At 41.9% G+C, this 23536-nt stretch overlaps 1 protein-coding gene across 6 annotated transcripts in view; it reads left to right on the top strand.

Annotated features, from left to right (window-relative positions):
• ACER2 (alkaline ceramidase 2) overlaps window positions 1–23536 on the top strand; it is a 43950-nt gene that overhangs the window by 3132 nt on the left and 17282 nt on the right. For 2 of the 6 annotated variants that reach the window (XM_039566726.1, XM_039566728.1), the window contains exons 2-6: window positions 4389–4503; window positions 5381–5522; window positions 10526–10663; window positions 12134–12271; window positions 12974–16196. In XM_039566726.1, coding sequence (XP_039422660.1) covers window positions 4389–4503; window positions 5381–5522; window positions 10526–10663; window positions 12134–12271; window positions 12974–13160 — 720 coding nt within the window. In that variant the 3' untranslated portion in view covers window positions 13161–16196. Of the gene's footprint in view, window positions 1–1959; window positions 2060–4388; window positions 4504–5380; window positions 5523–10525; window positions 10664–12133; window positions 12272–12973; window positions 16197–23536 lie in introns of those variants that run through there. The other 4 variants (XM_039566725.1, XM_039566727.1, XM_039566729.1 and 1 more) reach the window with 3 other exon arrangements.

The following is a 23536-nucleotide window of genomic DNA, read 5'->3' as shown; positions in this document are numbered from 1 at the left end:
CTTACCCTTCTGATTTTCTCCCACATCCTGCTGTGAAGGGAGTGGGCAAGCAGCTGGGCAGTTGTGGGATTAAACCACAGCACTGTACTGAGGTGATTAGCAGTGGTATAGAAGCTTGCCGAAATGCTAGAAGCTGCACTTGTGTCCAGATGAATAACTGAGGCTTCAGACAGGTGGACAGACACAGAAAAATGTTTGCCCCAAAGCCTGCTGTGTTGTGGCAGCTGTGTACAAATCAGTGAGGTGTTCACTGAAAGGGGAGGAAAAAAAGAGGCCATGTTGAGGGTAGTCATGTTTAGGCTCTCTTCAGTAATACCATGTCATTGTTAGGGTTTGATTTCTGTGTTAGCAACTTCTGAAAATTAAAACAGTTAGTTGCAGTGGATTGATGGGGATGTTCACAGGACAGTTAAGAAGTTTTTGCCCGACTCCAAAAAGTATCTTAGGTGTCATCTAAATTTTAATCCTTTTAGGGGGTGTTCATTCTGACTGACTCAAACTCCCTTGAAGTTCCAGGAAGCACTCTTCAGCAGACCTGAATCTGGCATCTGGGTCATTAAGCTTTAGATTAAAACCTTGCTAATCTGCATTTTAAACTGTCATGGCTGAGGTCAGAGTTGTGGTTGAGGTCTCACGCAATATTCATGTAAGCACAAAACTGGAGCAGCTTATATGAAATGTATTTTTAAAAAAATTATTTATTTGTTCTGGTGGGACTTAAACCAAAGCAATCACCAGGATTAAATCGGTAGGAGAAATCTGTTCAGAGGTTTTATATAAATTGATCAGACTAATTTTTTTAAACATACACAGGCTAGACTTAACATGATTTTTGTCTAACTAAAGTGATTCAGGTCTTACTCTTTTTCAGTAAATAGGCCACAAAACATTCTGTAGCTCAAATTGAAGGAATAGTTATAAGTATCTTTTTTCTGTTTTTTTTTTTTCCTTCTGAAATGAATGAAGTAATGTGTTCTGATGCAAAAATGATATTGTTTATGTTTTAAATACCTGAAAACTGTTGGGGTTTTTTCCTGTTGGCTGGGAAAGTCAGTACTTATCAGTTCAATATGTTGCATTTAGTTGTGCTTGTCATTTCCATTTAAGAAGGGTCTTATTTGCCAGGGTTTTATTCCTCTTCTTTTGTTCCCTAGTGGCATGGAAATCAAAGTTTTAAAAAGTTATGAGGTAGTCTTAAGAGTGTGAGAGAATGCTTGTACTCTCCCTACAGCATCTTTTTTTACCACAGAAGAGTTATAGTGTATGTAAATGACATGCTCAGGTACCATCACTCCCTCTGATGTTACAGGGACCTACTTTAGTTATTTGCTTTCTGCTCAGAAAGATGTTGTGCAGTAAGCTTCTCTGTGGTATTTGAATGCTGCTGCTCTCTGGGAGATGTAATAAATAGTGAAGAATACATGTGCTTTGGTAGGACTGCAGGAAACGTACTGTGTCAGGACAGTGGCCAGATGTGAGTGAAGTTTCATGATCATGATCTGAGCAAGCCCATTCTCTCTGTCTTATAGGCCTATGTCCTGAATTCCTATAATACAATTAATTAGTTGGAAATTAAAACTAAAGGTCCAGAATTGTATGAAGCCAAAAGAATGGACTGTTACTGAAGGACTACTTGCCTGTTTTCCAGAACTGTAACATTTAATTGTTGCCTTTAGCAGATGCCAAAGGAAATTTTCTGTACTACCGATGTAAATTTTTGCACTTATTGTAACTATAAAAGTATTTGAATTGTACATTACCAAATCATGGAGGCCAGTTGTGTATTAATATAAAAAATGCACATGCAACGTACTTTCTGAAGCCATACTTCAGTATTGAAATTTTCAGTACTAAAACTATTCCAGCTTCTGAGATGTTAGGAAATCCTCCTGATGGCCACTGCGAAGAGTACAAGTCATGCTCAGGCTCCAGTTTGCAAGGGGTTTCTTGCATTTGCAGGCAGGACCTTAGCATGAGTGGAGTTCAGAGCACTACGGTAGCACAGAACTGCTCCCGTGTTGGCTAATCACTTGTATAACGCTACATTGCTACAGCTGTGGTAAGTAGATCTAGTGTGTCCTTTGTCATCTTGTTCCTAGGCAGAATAAGGACTTTCTAGCCAAATTTTTGCAGACTGTGATTGCCTGTTCTGATTTTCTTCATTGGTGTGTTGGGGTGACCTTATGATGTGTATCCCATATCGCTGCCTATGCCCAGAAGTTAATTCCTGTGCCTTTCTATGCCTCTAAACTGAGCCTGAGAGGGGGAAGGAAAAAACTGAGCAAAACTTTTTCAAAGCAGTTTGCAGCTTGTTCAAGGTCACAAAAAGATAGCAATTTGTTTCCAACTGTGGCAGGGGAGGGAGGAAGCACCCGGCTTGCTGTGCCCAGGACAGTTTTTTTCTTTTTTCACCAGTGGTTCAGCTGCTTTGTTCTCCGGAGAGAGACTGAGAGTTGAATTTTTCCTTCCCTGGAAATTCGGATTTTCTCCCTTTTCTACTGGACTGCTTGATTGCTTTAACATCAGAGCACATCAGGAGGACTTTTCACTGGGCACAGAGGGCCTGGCCCTGGGCCACGCCCCAGCTCCGAGGAGACCAAAGGAGGACTCTAACACTTTCCCAGGTTTTTCCTACACAGCGAAAGATTTTATTATTTAGCATTATTTTCCTTTTCCCGTGTGTTTGTTAAATAAATAGTTTTATCTCCTTCACTTTCCTTTGAGGAAAATTTATTTTTTCCCGAACCTGGTGGGGGAGGGTGCCTTCTCTCAGAGGATATATTTCTAAATTTGGCCAAACCGGAACAATTGGTCAGTTTCAGCTGTAGAGATGGAATAGTTTACTTCCAAACCAGTTGGTTTATAAGCACCTATTTTTGCCCCTTGACACTTCCCTTTGGCCTAACTGTGTCTAAAAGCCTAAGATGCGTAGAGCACTCCCAGGCCCCCAGAGGACTTGTTCATATTCCGTCATCCCTGCTGTGTAGTCTTCCTACCTGCTTTGGAGTGACAGAAGTCTTCCTGTTCTGTGTATGTATAAGAACATCATGCACTGGGATCCTGGTCCATGACTGTATTCCCAACGTTGCTGACAGTCTCTGCTGCACGGAGACCGGTGCATTTTTTTGTGAACGGAAGTTGCTCAGGTGAACCTGTTTTGTTGAGTGTGTAGGTTGCTTTACAGGAGTTAAAACAACTTGATCTGCCTCTTAAAAATCTATTCTCAGGCTGTGTTGAGAGGTGGACAACAGTAGCTGAACGAAAAAATTTGTATGTTGTTCTTGAATTACTTCTCCACTAGATTTTCATTATTGTCGGTACAAGTTTGTAAATTTTTTTTAAGATATGATCTGTCCCAAAGGAATGTTCTTGGCCCAGAGTTGTTTTCTATATTAGCTTCAGAGGAGTGTTGCTGGGGGTGGTTTTTTCTTGTGCTTGGGCTAAGCAGACAAACATGAGAAAGCTGAGGCTGGAGATTTGTCCTTTGGCCCATTGTGAAGCAGCAATAGAGTCTTTTCATAACTGCTCAGTTACTGTGCCATGGCTGGCCCTCAGCACTGGCAGCTCCTGGGAGAATCAAGTGATCACTACTACAATGACAGTTCCTGCTAATTGCTAGTGAAGTGCTTTCAGTTTTTACAGCATCATGCTTTAGGCTGTTGGTAAGCAAGAAAAAACAGAAAACATGTCTTCATTCAAATCATACATATTAAATTAAAAAAAACCCTAGGAGTGGTCTGAATTATCAGCCTTTCCACCTTCCTGTAACTAGTTTTCAGTCGTATTCAGTTGTGTACAGTGGAGAACTGAGGGAAAAGATTGAGTTGTAAAAGGACTTAAAGCTCCAGGCTCTCTCTACCCTGCACAAAAAGGGTTCTAACTCTTTTAGCCTAGTGTTGTATTTCAGACCTTCCAGACAATAGCTATTGCTCAATAAATTGACTTCCACAAAGCTTGTCTAGCTCTTCCTAGTGCCAGTACTTCTAGTGCTTTTTCCATGCTAGGCTTGATAGCCATTGAGAGGACAGGTCACTCACTGGTCCTCAGTACCTTGATCTTGTACACTTTCTGAATTACCACAGTCTTGAATATTTGTAGATTCCCAATAAAACTCCTTTGGGAACTGACTTGAATTGTGATTTAAAGATGACTAGTCACATTTTACATTGCCAAAAGTTTTTATGCTGTTACTAATTTAATGATGTTAAACAAAACAAGTTGATGCTTTTGCAAAAACAGCTCAGCATAGGCAGAAACAAGGGCTCATAATTTGTTGAGCTGGGGCTTCACTGAATGACAAAATGTTATTATGGATGTCTTCGAAAGCCTATGGATATTTAAGATTTGTTTATTTTTTGTCTTTGAGAGACTTTGTTTTTCTTTCCTAGATAAGCAACGTCTTGTTTTTCATTTTACCGCCCATATGTATGTGCTTGTTCCGTCAATACGCAATCTGCTTCAACAGTGGAATATATTTAATATGGATTCTGCTAGTCATGGTTGGTAAGTTGGTTAGTCTGTGTTTGTCAACTCATGTGTGAACGGAGAGAGGACACTGGTTTTTCCTGCTTGCACTTGACTGTTTTTTAAAATAAAGCAATCCTGACCTCTACGGAAGCGTTTTCTTGTACATGCTTAAAGCCAAAGCAGCCGTAGTTTCTGGAGGTAAAATGACTTTTGCAAACTGAGGTTGGTGGGAAGTTCAGCTATAGTTCTGTTCCCTTCCAATCCTTCCTTGCATACTTTCTTTTTTTTTGTGTTTGGGTTTACTCTACAGCAGTGCTGGCCCTCTTTCCTCTATTGTTGCTTAAATGAGAGCTGAAGTGCCAGTGCAACTGAAGAGAGGAATAGACTGTACTGAGAAGTACAGTCTGAGAAGGCCCAAAGATGTAGATGTGAGATTCGGAAGCTTGTTCATTCCTGGAGGTACTTCAAGGGGGTAATCAGAGCCCTCTGGGGCAGTGTGACACTTTCCACCTGTAAACCTTTATCATGGAGTAGTCATCAGGTGCTGTTTTTTATCTTTGTCTTACCCATTCCTGTGCTATTGAGAAAATTTGGAAGCAGCATTTGGCTTTTATTTCTTAGTTGGTTTTGCTTTATAATTTTTCACCTGATGTTTCTTCATGCACATCTTTTCTAGTAGTAGCTGACATTTTTAGCTGCTGCTTTTGTAATGTACTTTCATAACATACTTTTCTTCATGATGAATGAGGGTATGATGAGGTAGATTGCCTGTTAGTAAAGTTGGTGCTTTTTATAACCTTTTCTAGACCAAATGGTAGCTACCATCTCCTGTGAAGTTCTAAGCAGAAGCAGAGTGTTTCAGTCTGTTACGGTACTGCAGCTGTTCATACTGTCTTTTGATTCATTCTTCCAGGAATTGGATCTGTTTATTTTCATGCCACCCTCAGTTTCTTGGGCCAGATGCTGGATGAGCTGGCTATTCTCTGGGTTCTGATGTGTGCTCTTGCCATGTGGTTCCCTAGGAGATACCTGCCCAGAGTTTTTCGAAATGACAGGTAATCATACAATCATACATCTACACTTCCATGTTTCTTGAAACTTCTTGTGCTAAACCTGCACATAATGGCACCAAGTTATCAACCTTACCACTATCACTGCTATTTTTGTTACTGGAGTATTTTACTCCATTCTCTTCCAGTTGCTTGTATCTCACTCAGCCCATTTTGTTCAGAATTCCTGAGTCTGCAGTTGCTGATGGTGGGGTTTGTGTCCTGTAACTTCAGGTGATTAGATGAGATGACTTTGGTCATTCGTCTTCAGGTGATGAGATGACAGTTCCTCTGGAATTGTCTATTCTTGTTGATTCTAGGGAGACTTTTACAATGAGTAGTTTATATAACTTACAGCTAATGTAGGAGAAGCCATCTTTCACTTTTGTATATCCTGAAGTGTATATATACAAGTGAGCCCGTGAAAGTCAGTTGAATGTTCATCTGAATTTTTAAGGCAGTGGTTAAGGATGGTGTTTAGGTATTAAAAGGCTAAGTGTTTCTTTAGAAATCTATTGTTGCAAAGGAATTTTTTTCTTTTTCTTGCACGTTTAAAAAAAAAACATTATAGCCAGTTTAAACCATTTGGTTGTGGTTTGCCCCACCATAAAACCATTGTGCATGTTGTTCTTTTATGCAGTAAAGAAGTTGACGTAATGGAGAGGCTTGAATTGCAGCATCAATGTTCTCTTTGAAGATTGCTGAGACTTCTGCCTTTTGCCGTCTTACACTGTTACTCTCTGCAGGATTTTTTTGAGTTTGTTTGATTGTTGGGGGTTTTGTTTGGTTGTTTTTTTCCTGACATCTGCCAGATTAGAAGTTGCTAATGCATGGAGAGAAGTTTGGTGCCTAGACTGACCATTCCTCAAAATAGCTTGCACTGGGTAGAATGTACCTTTAATTACTGTATACAGCCTCTGTGCATGGCTCAATTCTCTTCAACATCTTCATAAATGACTTGGACTTGGACACAGGACTTGAAGGAACACTAAGTAAATTTAACGACCACTCTAAATTAGGAAGAGCTGTTAAATCCCTTGAGGGCAGAGAGGCCTCCACAAATGAGAGCAATCACCAGCCAGGTGAAGGTCAGCAAGAGAAAGTGCTGGGTTCTGCACCTGGGATGGGGCAATCCTGAATGTATGGACAGACTGGGGAATAAGAGGCTGGAGACCAGTGCTATGGAAAGGGACCTGTGGGTCCCGGTCAATGGCAAGTTGAACATGAATCAGCAGTGCCCTGGCAGCCAGGAGGGCCAACCCTGTCCTGGGGTGTTGCGGTGACCCAGCCCACTGCAGGGCTGGGGCAGCGTGATGCCAATCAATCCCAGCCCATCCCCTGGATCGAGTTTCCCGAAGAGGCAGACTCAGAGGGTGGGTCGAGGGGCGGCTCAGAAGCCTAAGCTGCACCCCCCGGGCAGTGCCCGGCCACAAGCCGCCTCCCCCGCTTCGGGAAAATTCTCGGTTACTTGGTTGTTCACTGGTTCTTTGTTATAACTCCCGCCTCTCGGTTTCCCCCAGTGGTTCTTGTTAAATTGTATCCTCCCCTTGGCTTGTAACTCAGTGGTTGTTTTCCCCTTTCACCGGGGTTTTCAAATTGCCTATAAAACTGAGGACAAGCCTCGGGGAGGGATCCCATCGCATTCCATCTCTTCCGAGCTTGTTCGGGTTGCGAAACTTCTAACAATAAACCTGTTAGGAGCCAGACCAGAACAGCCTCTTTCTTCCTTTGTCTCCGAGCTAACGTGAGCCGATACCATCGCCTCCTGCCATGTTCCCTCTGCAAAGAAGCCAGCCAGCTGGCTCAGCCAGCAGCACTTTTCCTGATGCCAAAGTCGCTTCTGCGACACACAGAAGTAACACAGCTGGACTTTCTCCGCCAGAGCTCGTGCTTCGAGCACAAGAACTGTGTTACTAGGGGGCATCAGGCACAGCATAGCCAGCCTGGCAAGGGGGGGGGATTGTCCCACTCTGCTCTGCACTGGGGGAGCCTCACCTCGAGTGCTGGGGCAGTTTTGGGCACTGGAATATGAGAAAGACATTAAACTGTTAGAGAGTGTCCAAAGGAGGTTAATGAGGATGATGAAGGGCCTGGAGGGGAAGCCATATGAGAAGCAGCTGAGGTCAGTTTGTTTGTTCAGTTTGGTGAAGAGGAGACTGAGGGGAGACCTCACTGTGGTCTTCAGCACCCTAATGAGGGGAAAAGAAGGGGCAGGAACCAGTCTCTTCTCTGTGGTGACCAGTGACAGGACGTGGGGGAATGGCCTGAAGCTGACTTGGGAAGGTTTAGGTTGGATGTCAGGAAAAGGTTTTTCACCCCAGAGGGTGGATGGGCACTGGAACAGCTTCCCAGGGCAGTGGTCACAGCACCAGCCTGACGAGTTCAAGAAGCATTTGGACGGTGCTCTCAGGCACATGGTGTGACTCTTGAGGATAGTGCTGTGCAGGGCCAGGAGCTGGAGGTGTTGATCCTGCTGAGTGTCTTCCAACGCCATGTGTTCTAAGATTTTATGTGGTTCAATGGCTTTGTTGCGTTGGTGTAAATTTAGTACTTCTGTGTATTACAGTATAGTGCTATTACAGAAAATCATCAACAAGCAAACAGGTTTTTACTGGTGTCTTTTGGTTTATGATGTGATGTTCAGTTCAAGTGAAGAATTCAAGAGTCCTAAATTTACGTGTAATTTTTGTAAACTCTGTAAATGAGCCTCCAGAAACCTAGAGGATACATTTCATCAACTACTGTCTTCTGATACTGCAGGGTATGTTCATAATATGGACCAAGATATTAAACTATTGGGTTTTAAAGGAATAACAACACTTCTGTGGTAGAACGCTGTTTCTGTTGAACTTTGTGTTAAAACTGTAAATACTGAGATGAGAGGAAAGATCTTATTGTATCCTTCCACTTCTCACAGAATATATCAAGACAGTTACTTTTTTAGGAAGGTCTTTATTCCTTTCTGAAGTATACAGACATTCTGGGCAACAAACCCATCTTGGTTTTGTGAAAAATGGGAGCGTACTCCTGGTTCTAAAGTGATTTCAGCTTTTATTATGTGGCCTAAAGCGTAGGAGTCCACAGGTAGAGCGCATGCTGATAGTCCGGGGAAGTAGAGCAGGAGGGCTCCTGGTCAGCGACAAGCGTGGATGCTGCAGAGCTGGCGCTCGATCTTCTTCTTCAGAGCAGGGATGTTCCCGTTGTTTAAGGTCGAGCGGCATGCCTCACTGACCTGGATGCCTCCTTTTTATACCGTTTTTTGTCACTTTGGATTGGTCTCTGTTTGGATCCTTCATTTGCATGAAGGTTAAGGCACTGATTGGTTCTTAAGGGTTTTGTCCAGGCTGGGTCATTGCTTGGGGGCGGTGCAGTTTACTTAGGTGTAACACAGTACCCTTTTTACAATATAATAACCAAACCTTTTAACAGTACATGCATTATTAACATGACAATTATTAACTATTTAACAATATTACTAGTAACAGTATAAGTTTCTAACCTATTTTTGACAGTTTGAAGGCAAACCAGCGAGAGGAATTAACTCCACACAAATATGTTGTGAGAGATTTCAGGTCAGAATTAAAATTTAATAGAAAAAATTCACAATAAAGGCAATAGTACAGAAACACTGGCTTAAACTGACAGAGTCAGAATACGACCAGATACCCTGTTGGTCAGGGTGGTGGCAGCAGTCCCATTGGAGAGATGGATATGGTCTTGTTGAAGCAGTGATCCTGTAGAAAGGTCTGGTCCTTCTCTGGAGGTCCAGAGACTCCAGAATAGTGGTTATCGAGAGCTTTGTCATCTGGGAATCCAGTGGTGATATCGTGGTGTCACAAGCCCCACATTATATACAGGTAGGATTGTTTGGTTCCTCCTCCACAGCGGGGCATCTCACAATGGGATGATGTAATTCCATCAGTCATTCTGGGGAGTCCTTGATGGCCCATTAGCTGAGATGGCCCCGCTTGAGGCTGATTTTGGCTCGCTTTGGGCAGCTGTTGCAGAAGACCAACCATTACCAGCCCATCAGAAGGTGCTGTAGGTGGTGATAGAATACATACCTTACATTGTAAGCCAAGACAAAACTCTAACCTAGAACAGGTTTGGTTAATACTTTCAGGTTTTTTGCTTTGCCTGACTAGTCCTCAAGTATTATGTCTACCCTGTGCTCTTCACTTTCTTCATCCTCATCACACTTTGAGTTTTCAATGCTAAAAATGTTATTATCTGTCATGACCAGTTTGTGATGTGTTTATTCATTAAGACGTTCGTGTCAGATCAGAACTTCCTACTTAAGTAACTTGTTGCTTTACAGCAGAAATAAAAACTTTAAAGCAAAAAGCAAATGGAATGAGCCTAGGTGAAGCTAATGACACTTGTGGCCATGGAATGGTACTGTACAAATATATTGAGACCCTACTTCATATGTAGAAGAGCCATCCTTGGACAACAAATGTTTTAAAAAGCTATGGGCCAGTAGTTGAAGGGCAGCGTGATGGTCCTCTACCTGCCATAGCCCAGCCACAGACCGGAAGTGAGTTGTTTGAAGTGCAAACCTGAAGTTTAAACAGCAGTTAACATATATTTAATTTAGAGGTTGTCAGGCTGTCTACATAGGGTGCAATAGTGATTTCATTTTTGCTAAGACTATACCAAATCTTAGTCTTATAAAAAAGTCTGGGAATTTCTCACCTGCTGTTGAATTTGATTAAGAAAATGTTCTAACTTAGCATGTGAGTTTCAGTATCTTTGAAGGCTCTAAAGAAGTAAAGGAAAGTAAAGCAGACTGTAACATGGCTGTAGAAGTTGCTGCATTAACAATAAGAAGATATCCTAAAAATCCATATTAAAACCTTGAAGAATGATGAGACAGAACTTTTTTGAGGTAGTACAGTTCTGTGTGCAGAGGTGGACCTAAATTTTGTAACATATTAAAGTAATTTTAAAATTTCTGGGTTTAGTTTTGAATTAAAAGCAGTTTTTCTGCCCATATGAACTCTATTCAGGAGCCGATTTAAAGCTGCTGTGGGTGTCCTGTCTGGTGTTACCACCTGCCTGGCCTTCATTAAGCCTGCCATTAACAACATTTCGCTAATGACTCTGGGTGTTCCCTGCACAGCTTTGCTCATTGCTGAATTGAAGAGGTAAGTACAATTCTTCTGAATGCAGGCAGCATTGCCTTCTCAGATCCTTAGGACACCTGTGAGATGATACACTAGATCTGTCTTCAGTGCTTGTGACAGCAGATCAGAAATGCTTCTTCTATGTGCAAGAGCAAATCTACTATAAACTTGCTTGGCAGTTCAGACATTTTTTGACAAGGATTTTTTTTCCCTAGGACGTTATAGGAGGTCAGATATTTTCTGTGTTCTTGCAATATACCTCTCACTGCAACCCGATCTAACTCAAATTTGTTTATTTGTTGTGGAATCAGGGCAGGGGTTTCACTTTATGGACAGCATTTCTTCTGTACAGTGTGCGTAAGGGTGAGGTGATGGCATGGTTGCAGTCTGGATGGTAGTGGGAATGTGGAGCAAGGCCCAAGCACATGTGGAAGATGTTCCAGCTCTCAAAATTGCACTGTGAGTTTGCATGACTTTGTCATCTGAGATGAATAATATGATGGAGTCAGAGTGACAAAGATAAGGTTAATCACTACATTTTGGAGGATAGCTATCAGTTAGGGAGGGCTGTAGAAACCATAAAACCAGAATTCAAATAGAGAAGAACCTGAGACTGGTTTCCACATTTTAGAGAGTTCTTCTGTTACAGTGATACCAGCAGCTGTCCAGAGACTTTTTTTCCATCTCTTTACCCACTGCAAAAAAGACCAGAGGAATATTAACATTTGAACTTTTTCACCTCTTCTCCAGTGTCTGAGAAAGATTTTACAACTTACGCATGCTCTTATATGTTGCATGTGTCCATCAAAACAAGTTGAGTTAGAACAAAATGTCTTCATTCTGACGGCATCTGTTAGAATAGAGATTTTTCTGTTAGCTACATTACCCTGGTCTGCCCACTGCTTCAGTATACAGTGGAAGCCTCTCCAAACAATGTTTTGTAAAGGTGTTCATGAATCTTTTCTCATTAGACATCCTTCTGTGTATTTCTGTGGTCAAAGACACTTGGAAACAGCACACAAGTTAGTTGTGGACAAGGTCAGTAGCGGAACAATATTCATGTGTGTATCTGCTTAGGTACATGGTTCAGTGCTGTTAGCAGCAGTAGTACCTCTCACTGAGGAATGTAAGTGCCTTAGCATTAACGGGAGTCTTCATACAGTAACAAATAGAAGCAAATCTGAGCACTTGCTGCATGGCTGGTTGTTAATGAACAGCATGTGTAACTAATCGCTAGTTGTCCAGAACACCCCTCCCTAGGTATGAGAATAGTTTGATGTTTGCCCGCCATTGGCACATTGGTATTTAAGGCAATACCCAAAACACAGCTACTGATAAAAAGATTTGTTTTGTTACCTCACCACTGCCTTGTGTCAGAGCCAGACTTACTGTAAGCGAAGTTCATCTGTTAAGCACATTTATGGTGGAGTCATTTTAATGATATGTGTCTGGAACTGTTTTATAACTATTTATTTATGTTTTTCTCCTTAGGTGTGAAAACCTGCGTGTATACAAACTGGGTCTCTTTTCAGGTCTTTGGTGGATGCTAGCACTTTTCTGCTGGATCAGTGACAAAGCGTTTTGTGAGATCTGGTCCTCATTTAACTTCCCCTATTTGCACTGTGTATGGTAAGTGTTGTGTATAAAGTCCAAAGTTTGATTTAAATGTGATTCATCACATTACCCTTCTATGCTGCCTGGTGGCTATTTCTGGTTGGTTCTAGACAGAATTGATGGTAAGGTTTTATAAGCCCAGAGCAAGTCTTAGGCTATTCAAGGTGGCAGATTTAGGAGTCTCTTTGGCCTGATCAGATTCTTAAGCCACTAGGTTCAGTAATTGTAACTGAATTCCTTGCCATACTGGTTACTAAAACAGTAGCTGTGACTATGAAAACTTACACTGCCATTGATAATGATTGAAATCTTCATGATGAATGAGGATTAGTGATTAGTTAATGATGGTGAAGTGGAGGAGCAGTGAAGGAATTTGATGCCTTTTCTCTTTTACTATCCAGCAGATCATAGTTACTTATTTGAGGTGCCATATCTCAGCATTTCTGCACAAATCTGTCAGGTGCAGAGAAACCAAAAAGCTGGAGCCTGTTTAGACCAGGGATAAAACAGTTTTGTAGTTTTTCTTGTTCTCTATATTCTTTGCCTCCATGCAAAGGACAGACAGCAATCCTATGGGGGGCTTGTGAGAAGATTGTGAAGGACAGACTGATTTTAAAGTATGGTGATGTAGTTGATTGCTTTACTGAATTTATGTTACTGATTCTTTTTTTCTTTCCTTTTTTTTCCCTTTCTTGGTGTGTGGATGGCTATTCTCAGGCACATTCTGATTTGCCTTGCGGCATATCTGGGATGTGTCTGCTTTGCTTACTTCGATGCTGCCTCTGAGATCCCTGAGCAGGGCCCTGTCATAAAGTTCTGGCCCAGTGAAAGGTGGGCATTCATTGGAGTTCCCTACGTCACTCTCCTCTGTGCACACAAAAAAACATCTGTGAAGATTACATGAAGCTGGAAGCCATAGAATGGGGATGGATTTTCAACTTAAATTCCAGCACGGACAATATTTATATAATGAGAAATGACTAGTGTTGTGTTTTCTCTTCTTCCTAAGATAGGCAGCACTTCAAGTGTCGTAGGAAGAGGAGGGAAGTGTGTTCATTCCTCTCTGAAGAGGAGAGAGGAAGCAGGAACATGGGGGCACTTGAACACTAAAGTAACAAATGGCTCCTCTGTTTTTTGCACTGTGTTTTTGATGTAGCATTTCTCTTGATAAAATCTCTTTTCAAATACCAAGGTCAAAGAAAGATCTTTTTGTGGTAGGTCACCTCTGGTGCTTGATCCACTTCTTTTGTAACTTTCTTTGCGAAAGAAGGCAGTCCAAGATGCCTACATGCCATCCTGTGTCCTTCTTAGCTCTGATTTTGGTGTGCTTGCACATGGCCACAAGAGTGTGCTCATAGCCCATGCTGCTCCCAGCCCGGTGTGGCACCCAGGCTGTGCATTGCTTTGGATCACAGAACACATGTTTGCTTCCCCAAGTACAACAGGAGATCAGTGTTTGCAGCAGAATAACTCTGTAAGTGCAGTTAGGCAGTGTAAATGCGAGGGAGCTGACAGAAGTCCCTAAAACTAGGTAGAAGTTCAAGGATTTTATTGTATTTCCACTGTCCTGTGAATACTTGTATGCCGCATATTTCCTTCTTGCAGAAATGTCACAGAAATCCTTCTCTACCTCTACAGACACTTTTGGTCTTGAATTTGGCATTGAAGCACTCACAGAAGTGTGAACATTAACTTCAGTAAGATCTCAGGTCAGCATGGATTGGCAGTGTGATTAAACTATAAAAACTCATAGGTGCCTAGCTGCACATCTAATTTGAGAGCTGACTTCTCACCAACGCATTGCAAAGTGATGTAAAAAATAGTCCAGTGCTCCACTGGTTATACTTAGGAAAAAAGTAGATAACTGCTTAAAAACCAAGCTGAAGACCTAGATGTCAGTGAGCAATGAGATGTGATATTTGAGTCTTGCACTCTTGTGAAAGATTCAGATTTTCTGTTTGTTTTCAGTCTGTTTTGTAAAGATAAGGGATGTCTAGGTCCATTTAGTTTTAAGATTATTGGTGTTGAGGTTCAGGAATGGCTATAGTTCTTACAAGCAATTAATACTAGGCCTGTTTAAAAAAATGGTGCAAAGTGCAGGCATGTTTTTTAAATATTAGCAATTGTAGCTGCTTATTGCTGCAGCTTTTGGAGAAAAAAGGGTCTACTAACATTTCATCCGAACTCTAAGTGGGTTAAGGCTTTGAATATACACTTTTATTAATAAGTGTTATTTCCTTTTTTAGTATTAGACCATGAAATATGATTTTCTCGTTTGCTAACACATCTCAAGTTGTACTTGTTTTTTATCAATGCAAAAATGTACTCTATACAGTATAATCTTTATGAGAGTGGCTTTTAGCATGAACTTTGGCATGAATTAATTTTCAAGAATTTTAAGACCTTTAAAATTTTATATTCAAATTTATGCTTAGAAAGCAAGAAGTGAGGTGTATGCTGATACTCTTAAAGCAAATTGTTAGTGGGAGATACGACTTCTTCATGAGATCGTTAAGTGGATGAGCAGACTACTGTCAGATGACTGCCAAATCATAAAAGCAGCAAAATCTTTCCAATGGAACAGTACATATTTATACCACTTGCTAGTAGATTTGAAACACCTTTTTTTTGACACAGAGTGATAAAATTTTTGTATGAAACCTGTTTGTAAAAATTCATGTAGTGATGTTTGTTACTCTTTGAAACAGCTGTTCTGTCCTTTTCCTTCCTTTCTCCCTGATTATGAAATGCTCAGCTTCAAAGAGTTCTCAGGTATTAAAATTTGTATTATTAAATCCTTATACAGATAGGATTGCTGGCTGGAACCCAGCTAAGTTTTCTGATGCCTAACATGGCCCTACTTTGAGTAAGACTTCGTGATAGTGTTTGCTAAATTATTATGTAATGGTAAGTAAGTTATTTTCAGTATTGCTTGGGAACCTAATAACTGCAGACATAATGTACTATTCAAAATGACTGGAGCCTTTCTACTTAATATTTTGCTTGAAAGTAACCTCTGACTCAAAGGGCTCTAGTTAATCTGCTGTCAGTTGCTGTCTCCTACTCTGCAGAGTCTGACTGCTCACAAAGAAATAATTTTATAATTTAAAAAATCTCAGTAGGGCATTCAGCTATTGAAGAAGTAAATGAATGCAGATAACAGGCCAAGAATCATCTCCTGTATTTTTATTATCTAATCTTTAGCCTTTTTACTCTTCATAGATTTTGTGAACAAAGATCACTATGTGTTATTCAAAGCTTCACTGTAGAACTGGTTGCAGTATTCCACTGTAGCAGCAGCTCACCACTTTTAGATGTAGCTATTGCACTTCACCTTAAATTCGTATTAACTTACATGTTCTGAAAATAGCTACACTTACTTAAAAAATTTAAAAACATGCATTTTTTTACAAGATTCACAGCTTTACAGATTGCATCTACACAATAATATTAGTACCCAAAGAAGTATGTGATTGGCATACAGAAGGGTTTATGCACTGGATCATACAAATTGATATACTATGCACAACGAACTCTATTACTTTGCAATATAAAGTGATGTATATGCACCTGCAGGTTTTAAAGCCCCAGAATGCTTTCTTTCCCTGCCGGCAGGAAATGAGTTAATTCCTGGTGTTTAGGTTCAGTTAGTATTTTAGTCTATTCAGTGGGATGCAATACTGTGTTGAGCATATTGTAGATACTGACATGTGATATCCATCATTCCTTTAATGTTAACCTTCAGGTTTTTTAAGAAAGGATGGTTAGTTTTCAGTGGTAGCAAACACCTGCCCCATTCACAGTCATTAACAACTCAAGAAGTACTGTGTAAGGAGTGGTGTAGTGCTGGGGTTTCTTTCCATCTCCATTGAAGTCTGTATACTAAATGTTTGTGGAAAACATGTAATACTTTGCAGCATTAAACTGTATTTGGAGTAAATATTGTTTGCTTTTTCATACATCATGTTTGTGGAGAAGAATGCAGCTGCCAGTATAATGCCTTGAAGTATAGTAAAGATAATTTTTCCCTTACGCAGATACCAGCAATTCTGACTCTCTGAGGAGGGAGACTGCATTAGCTAGAAGACCATTAATTAATGAGATAGTGATTACTTTGCATATCAGACTGGTTTTTGCAACTTGAATGAGTATTTGAAAACTGCAAGTGCATGAATCAAAAAAGACAAGTAGCAAGAAATGGCTGAAAATGAGTGGCCTGTATTTCCACAAATAGACAAAACTGGGTCAGAAGTACCTCTGGGAGAGCAAAGTGGGGATCTTCAGTGTATGTTATCTAAGACTGCGCTTCCAGCTTAAGGGAGTGAGGTTGTGGCTATATAGTAGCCTTGCACCTGCCGCTCCCCTCCTGCTTCCCTTTTACCGTAGTTCGTCTCACTTCATGTAAAAGACCATTTTTGAGACATTCATGGATCCTCATAAGGAATTATAATCAAGCTCGAAATAGCTGTTGTGTGAAAGCGTAGCTATAATTCAAGAATGTTACTCAGTCATAGTTAATGTCTATAGCTGCTAAAAATTCAAAAACAGCTGGTGGGTTGGCTTATAGATTGTTGTGTCACTCAGTCTGCTCTTGTCTGGAATTTATGGGCATGGTTTCCCATGGAAACGAGAGGAGCATCATCATACCACTGCATTTCCCTGATAACTTCAGAGCTGCAGGCTTATTTTGTCCAAATCTGACAGAGGCAAGAGCCTCAAAGGTAATTTTGTGCAAAAAATGGTCAGGTAGAAAAGCCAGGCCTCTGAGACAAGCTATTGTTAAAATAATAGAAAACTTACCCAGGAAGGAAATCAAAGCAGTGCTCAGGTTCAGGATTTACTTTCACTGTGGTTCGTACCAGCTATAGCATCAGGAGCTACTGACACATGGAAAGAATTTCACATGCTTCTGTTCCAGAGATAGAGGAATTCCTTTCTCGTGTAACACACAGAAATCAATGTTTTTCTCCAAACTTATATGTCAGAAATTCCCCCAAGAGGTTGGTTGGCAGTGTCTTTTTTGCTATACTCCAGGCTGTCAGTTAAACACAGTGCAAGCTGAGAAAGACTGCAGTTTGAAGGAAGTGACTTCCATGCCACAAACTCGGGAACCATAAAAACCTGTTGGTAAACTTCCAGCATGTAGTAAGGAGGTGAGTAGGCGTTGGTTAAAAACAAATTGTGTCTACCTAATTTAGTTTTCTTCTACAACAGGTTATTTGCTGTCCCTGTGGCTATAGAGGAAACAGTATTATTAGATTTTGACACATAAGAGTTCTAGCACAGTCTGACAAGACATTATTATAAAAGTGCTAGAAAATCTGTTTGATAGAAGTTCTGTCTGTGGATTTGTGAAAAATAGTTTTGATAGCTGTTTCTGAGCTGTCCTAGGTGATCCATTATAAAATCAGAAAAAGGTGTAAAGTGGACCTCAGAGAAAGTCATTCCTGGGTCACCTTCTGTTTAATTGTTCAGTAGTGCCCACATAAAAGTTACTGATAAAGTCTGCAAAGAATACTTTGAGAAAGAAGTCTAAAATCCAAAGGTAGTTGGCTGAATTGTAATAAAAAACAAGACCAAAACTGAGTAAGAACAGTGTATTAAACCTATATAGTTATTATTGACAATGCTGATTGCAGAATAACTAGGAAAGAAGTTACTAATACTAGAACTGAAGGATTAATGTGAATCAGAAGCCAAATATAATACAGTAAGACATCATCTCATTAAAAAGAAAGAAACCCAACATCATACTGAAAAAATTCTGAAAGACAGGAAGAAATCCTTTCCTTCAGAGAGTACCAATGAGGATTACCAGCAGTTGGAAGAAACCAAAGGCCCATATGGAGAAACAGACTTAGCCTTAAAAAAGTGTGAGGTAGATACGAACATGATGTAAGTATGTACATGGAAGTGTGCAAAGATTCAGAGCATTAGGAGAGGGGAGGTGCAGGAAGCACAAGAGTAGACTGTGGAGGGTCAGGATCTCTATCTCTTAATGAAGATACATATTTAAGGAGCAATTGGAGCAGCTGTAGGCATTTGTGTAGGTGATGGACACGTCTGATCCTGCCTTGGGAGAGGGATATGGAGTAGTTGGTGGTAGTCTGGAGACTCAGACACTGATTTTTTTTTCCTCTTGTTGCCGGGCTTATGCACATGGGCTGGACATAGAATGAAATGTGGGCAGAGGTAAAGATGAGTACTTGGCCTGATTGCACTGGCAGAGAAATACCAACTGTACATAAGAGCATAATTGTGGGCATTACTGGGAAGTAATTGTCATTGAAATCTGTGTAGACTCTTAGGTTAGGAAGAATCCAGGAACACAAAGGTTGAGCTGTGATCATGCTTATGGGAAATACTCTGTGACACTGATGATTTACAAAGTCCAGTCTGTTTGGAGAGCACAGAACACACAGAATCACAGAATATTCTGATTCGGAAGGAACCCACAGGTATCATTGAGTCCAACTGTTAAGCAAATGGATTGTATGGGGGTCAAACCCTTGACCATGATCAAACCCAGCTGAGGTGCCTTTACATCAATCCTCACAGCATGGGCAATAAGCAGGAGTTGGAAGCCACTGTGCTGCTATAAAGTTGTGACCTTGTTGCCATTACTGAAACTCGGTGGGATGAATCCCATGACTGGAGTGCAGCTGTAGACAGCTACAGGCTGTTCAAAAGGTACAAGGGAGGAAGGAGTGGTGGAGGGGTTTCCCTCTGCATCAGTAATGAATTGAGTGTGAAGATTTATCTTTCAAGAAGAGCCATGAGCATGTCAAAAGCCTGGGGTTGAGAAAAGGGCAACAAAGGGAACCTTGTCGGTGGTGTCCACAACAGCCCCCTGATCAAGGACAGCCTATTGGTGAAGCCTTCTGGCTCCAGCTGCAGGAAGCACCGCTCTCACAGGCTCTTGTCCTGCTGGGGGACTTCAACCACCCTGACCTCTGCTGGGAAAATAGCCCAGAGAGTTGTAGGAGATCCAGGAGACTGCTGGAATGCATGGAGGGTAACTTCCTGACCCAGGTTAACAGACAGCCGTGCCAGAGGGGGTGCAATACTGCATCTGATGGTCACCAACGTAAGCAAATGTATCAGAGACATCAGAATAGTAGGCAGCTTAGGCTTCAGTAATTCTGCATTGGTGGAGTTTGCACTCCTGAGGGAGATAGGTCAGGAGAAGTGTGAAGTTAAGACCCCGAACTTTAGGAAAGGAAATTTCCAGCTCTTCAGGGAGATAGTCTGTGGGATCCCCATGGACATTGCTGTCAGGGACAAGGGACTGAAACAGAACTGACAGATCTTTAAGGAAGTCTTCCACTGAGCACAAGAGCTGGCAATCCCCAGGAATGAGAAATTGGGCAAGGAAGGCAAAAGACTAGCATGGCTGAGTAGGGAACTGCTGGTCAAACTAAAGGGAAAGAAGCAAATGCAGACAGTGGAAGCAAGGACCCATGACCTGGGAAGGGTATAGAGATGAAATTCAGTTGTGTAGGGATGGGGTGAGGAAGGTCAAAGCAAAATGAACTAAACCTGGTATGGGACACAAAGAATCACAAGGTCTTCTACAGGTACATTAACCAAAAAAGGATGGTCAAAGGTGTACTCCCCCTAAAAATAAGACTGGAAAACTGGTAATAAAGGGTGAGGAGAAGTCTAAGTGACCTGATGAGCTGCATCCCAGAGTCCTGAGGAAATTCACTGATGTAGTTGCCAAGTCACTCGTCATGATATCTGAAAAGTCGTGGCAGTCAGGTGACATCTCAGGAGACTGGAAAAAGGAAAACATTGTACCCATCTTTACAAAGAGCAGAAAAGAGGACCCTGGGAACTACCGACCTGTCAGCCTCCCCTCTGTGCCTGAAAAGATCTCAGAACAGAAGATGCGCTAAGGCACAAGGAGGACAGCAAGGTGATTTGAGACCTCCAGCAAGGCTTCACGGCAAATCCTGCCTGACCAGCCCATTGGCTTTCTGTGATGGAGTGATTACATCAGTGGGCAAGAGAAGAACAACCCCAAAACAAGATGTCATTTATCTGGACTTCTGTAAAGCCTTTGACATGGTCCTTGACAACATTCGTCTCTCTAAATTATAGAGCAAGAGGTTCAGCAAGTGGACTGTTATGTAATAAGGAATTTGTTGGATGGTTGCATGCAAAGAGTAGTGGTTAACAACTCAGAGTCCTGATGGGCATCAGTGACAAGCGGTGTCCCTCGGGTCTGTATCGGTACCAGTATTATTTAGTATCTTCATTAATTACAGAGATGAAGGGATCAAGTGCACCCTCAGCAAATTTGCAGACAACAACAAGCTGAATAGTGCAGTTGCCACACCTGAAGGACAGGATGTCATCCAGAGGTACTTGGATAAGATAGAGAACCGGGACCATGGGAATTCTATGAAATGTACCAAGGCCAAGTGCAAGGTGCTGCACCTGCATTGGACGAACCCCCGGTTCCAACACAGGCTGGGGATGAACAGATCCAGGGCAGCCCTGCCCAGAAGGACTTGGGGGTGCTGATGGAGGAGAGGCTGGACATGACCCAGCAATGTGCACTCACAGCTCAGAAAGGCAATTGTGTCCTGGATTGCATCCAAAGCAATGTGGCCAGAAGAGCAAGGGAGGGGATTCTGCCCTTCTGCTCCACTCTGGTGAGACCCCACTGTAACAATCCTCTCTAATCATAGAGGAGCAAAGACAACTCTCTGTGAATAAAGCAGAAAGAACCCTGAGGTTCAAAAATTCTCCAAAATGAGATTAAAGCCAAACATGGTTAAATGTTTATACCAAAAAATTGATTTATTTAATTTAATGGTAAAAGAGGCAAAGAGAAAGAAAGAGAAAAGAAAGAAGTAGAAAAAGAGGTGGGGGGGGGAGCACAGGAAGAGTGACAGAGACAGATTAAGTAGAAACATACCACCACCCTGTGGGTCCCAGTGATGTCTCGTTGCTTCCCTCCATCTGGTCTTCTTGGTGGTGGGGGTCTCCCGCCCAAAGGTGTAAAATCCAATGGATTCATATATGTTTGGGACAGTGGGAACACCAAGGTACCTCCCCTGAGGGGAGGCCAGGTTTGACACTGTCCCTTGCAAGACTTTGGATCAGTTGCATCATTTTGCATCACATGCAGTGCGCTGGTGCAGGGTCTGGGGAACCCTTTGGGGGGGAATTTGATGGGCCATGACACCCCCTCAGCTGCCCCTCACATGAATGTCCCATATATATGGCTGTCCTGGGGTGGGGGAGCTAGTCTGAGCTAGTCTGTGCAGCAGAGCATGGGTGTTCACTGCCTCTGAGGTTTTTTGCCATGCCCCTGAAACCCTCCTGCTCCCACCTGGGGGGGTGTCTGTGCAAACCTGGCAACAGAGAAGCCTGGAGCTATGGCCTCCACTTGGAAGCTGCTGGGCTTGGCTCTTCTGTGAATGCTCTCCCAGGCCTTACCCATTACTTCCCACTACTTTATTGCTTTGAACAACAGTGTCACTTTCCTTGTCTTGAATAGCCTTAGGCAGTTTAACTCACAGTTCAAGGTTTCAGTCAGGAAGCCCATTTAGGGTGGGCTTCGGTGGTGCAGCTTCATTGTACAGTTTTACCATAATGGGCAAAAACCTTTCTGACAATGTTTGAGCCATGAATTATAATATTTCAGTCTCTGACACCCACCGGGCATTCTGTGTCCAGCTCTTGGGTCCCCAGCACAGGAGGGACAGGAACCTGTTGGAGCATGTCCAGAGGAGGCTCAACAAGTTGATCAGAGGGATGGAGCACTTCTTGTATGAGGAAAGGCTGAGAGAATTGGGATTGTTCGGCCTGGAAAAGAGAAGGCTTTGGGGCAACCTAATTGTGACCTTCCAGTACCTGGAGGGAACTTACAAGAAAGATGGAGAGAGACTCTTTACAAGAGCATGTAGTGACAGGACAAGGGGGAATGAACTGAAAAAGGACAGACTTAGCATAGATGTTAGGGAGAGATTCTTTACTGTGAGAGTGGTGAGGCACTGGAACTGGTTTCCCAGAGAAGCTGTAGATGCCCCATCCCTGGAAGTGTTCAAGACCAGGCTGGATGGGGCTCTGAGCAACCTGGTCTAGTGGCAGGTGTCCCTCTCCAGGGCTGGAGGGCTGGAACTAGAAGATGATTAAGGTGCCTTCCAACCCTACCCATTCTATGAATCTATGATTCTCTAAAGCAGTGAGGTTCTGTCTCTATTCCCATTATCCCAAGTATCTTTATGTCAGGATTCCTACTGCAATGCCAAAGTAAGTACAGCACCTTATTTTGTTGCAAGGGTTCTCTTAAGTCAGGTAACTCTGTAAAACTTGTTTTTCATGTATCTCATAGACTCTGTGAAACATTCTTAGAATTACAAAGTGATCAGCTTAATAAATACTAAAGAATGAAAATATCGACAACCCACAAGAACAAAACCAAAAACTTCTAAGGGAGTTGTTTTGATTCTCATATTCTCATATACCCTTGGTATCAATGGGGAACATGGAGAATTCAAAGAATATAAAAAGTCTAGAAGTTGTCTCTGAATGACTTTCATGGGACTGGATGAAAGGTAAAACATCTTTTGATCAAAGAGCGGTGCAATATGGTCACAGCATGCACAATTCAAGTATTCAAAGACACATCATCAGCAACCACACAGGTAGAAAATGAGAGCAAAAGCGCTTGGATAACAAAGTATACATTTAATGTAAAAAGATAGAAGTTATTTGAAAACTCTCCATACACACAATATTTACATAATTTGCTGTGGGACTTCACTCTGTTTGTAGGGTACCATTTATGACCACATTTTGTCAGGTGCTCTTTCTCCATGAAAAAGGAAGTTACAGGCCCTTGCGGACACTAGTTTACAGTGACAAGTGAGTGACATGATCTGGAAAAAACTGTTTTCTGAGAGAAAGAAAAAAAAGAGTGCATATTTGAACAATGAACCAGAGGGCAAAATCTGCACAAGGCTGAATATTGTGTTTGTATAGAAGTGATACCCATTATTGACATTAATGACTACTTGGAGAAATTGCTTAACAGCTGGAATGCAAAACTAGACGTCTGTGGGGAATAAAGGGCTGTCGTGGTGGTGACTGTCTGTTCAGGGAAGATGTTCTGCTGACAAGAGGAAACTGCTAAGTTGCCCAAGAGAGAAGTGGAAAGGAAACCGTGAATGATGGCCTTACTGGTAGGTAGGAGGGGAAAAGTCACAAGTAGACAGCTGCCTAGGGAGAGACTATGAAGGGAAAAAGCCTCAAACAAAATGTGGG

The sequence above is a fragment of the Corvus cornix genome, chromosome Z (assembly GCF_000738735.6).
Source record: "Corvus cornix cornix isolate S_Up_H32 chromosome Z, ASM73873v5, whole genome shotgun sequence".
NCBI classification, from domain to species: Eukaryota; Metazoa; Chordata; class Aves; order Passeriformes; family Corvidae; genus Corvus; species Corvus cornix.
The sequence above is the reverse complement of the archived record's forward strand: the minus strand, read 5'-3'. Positions and strand labels throughout refer to the sequence as shown.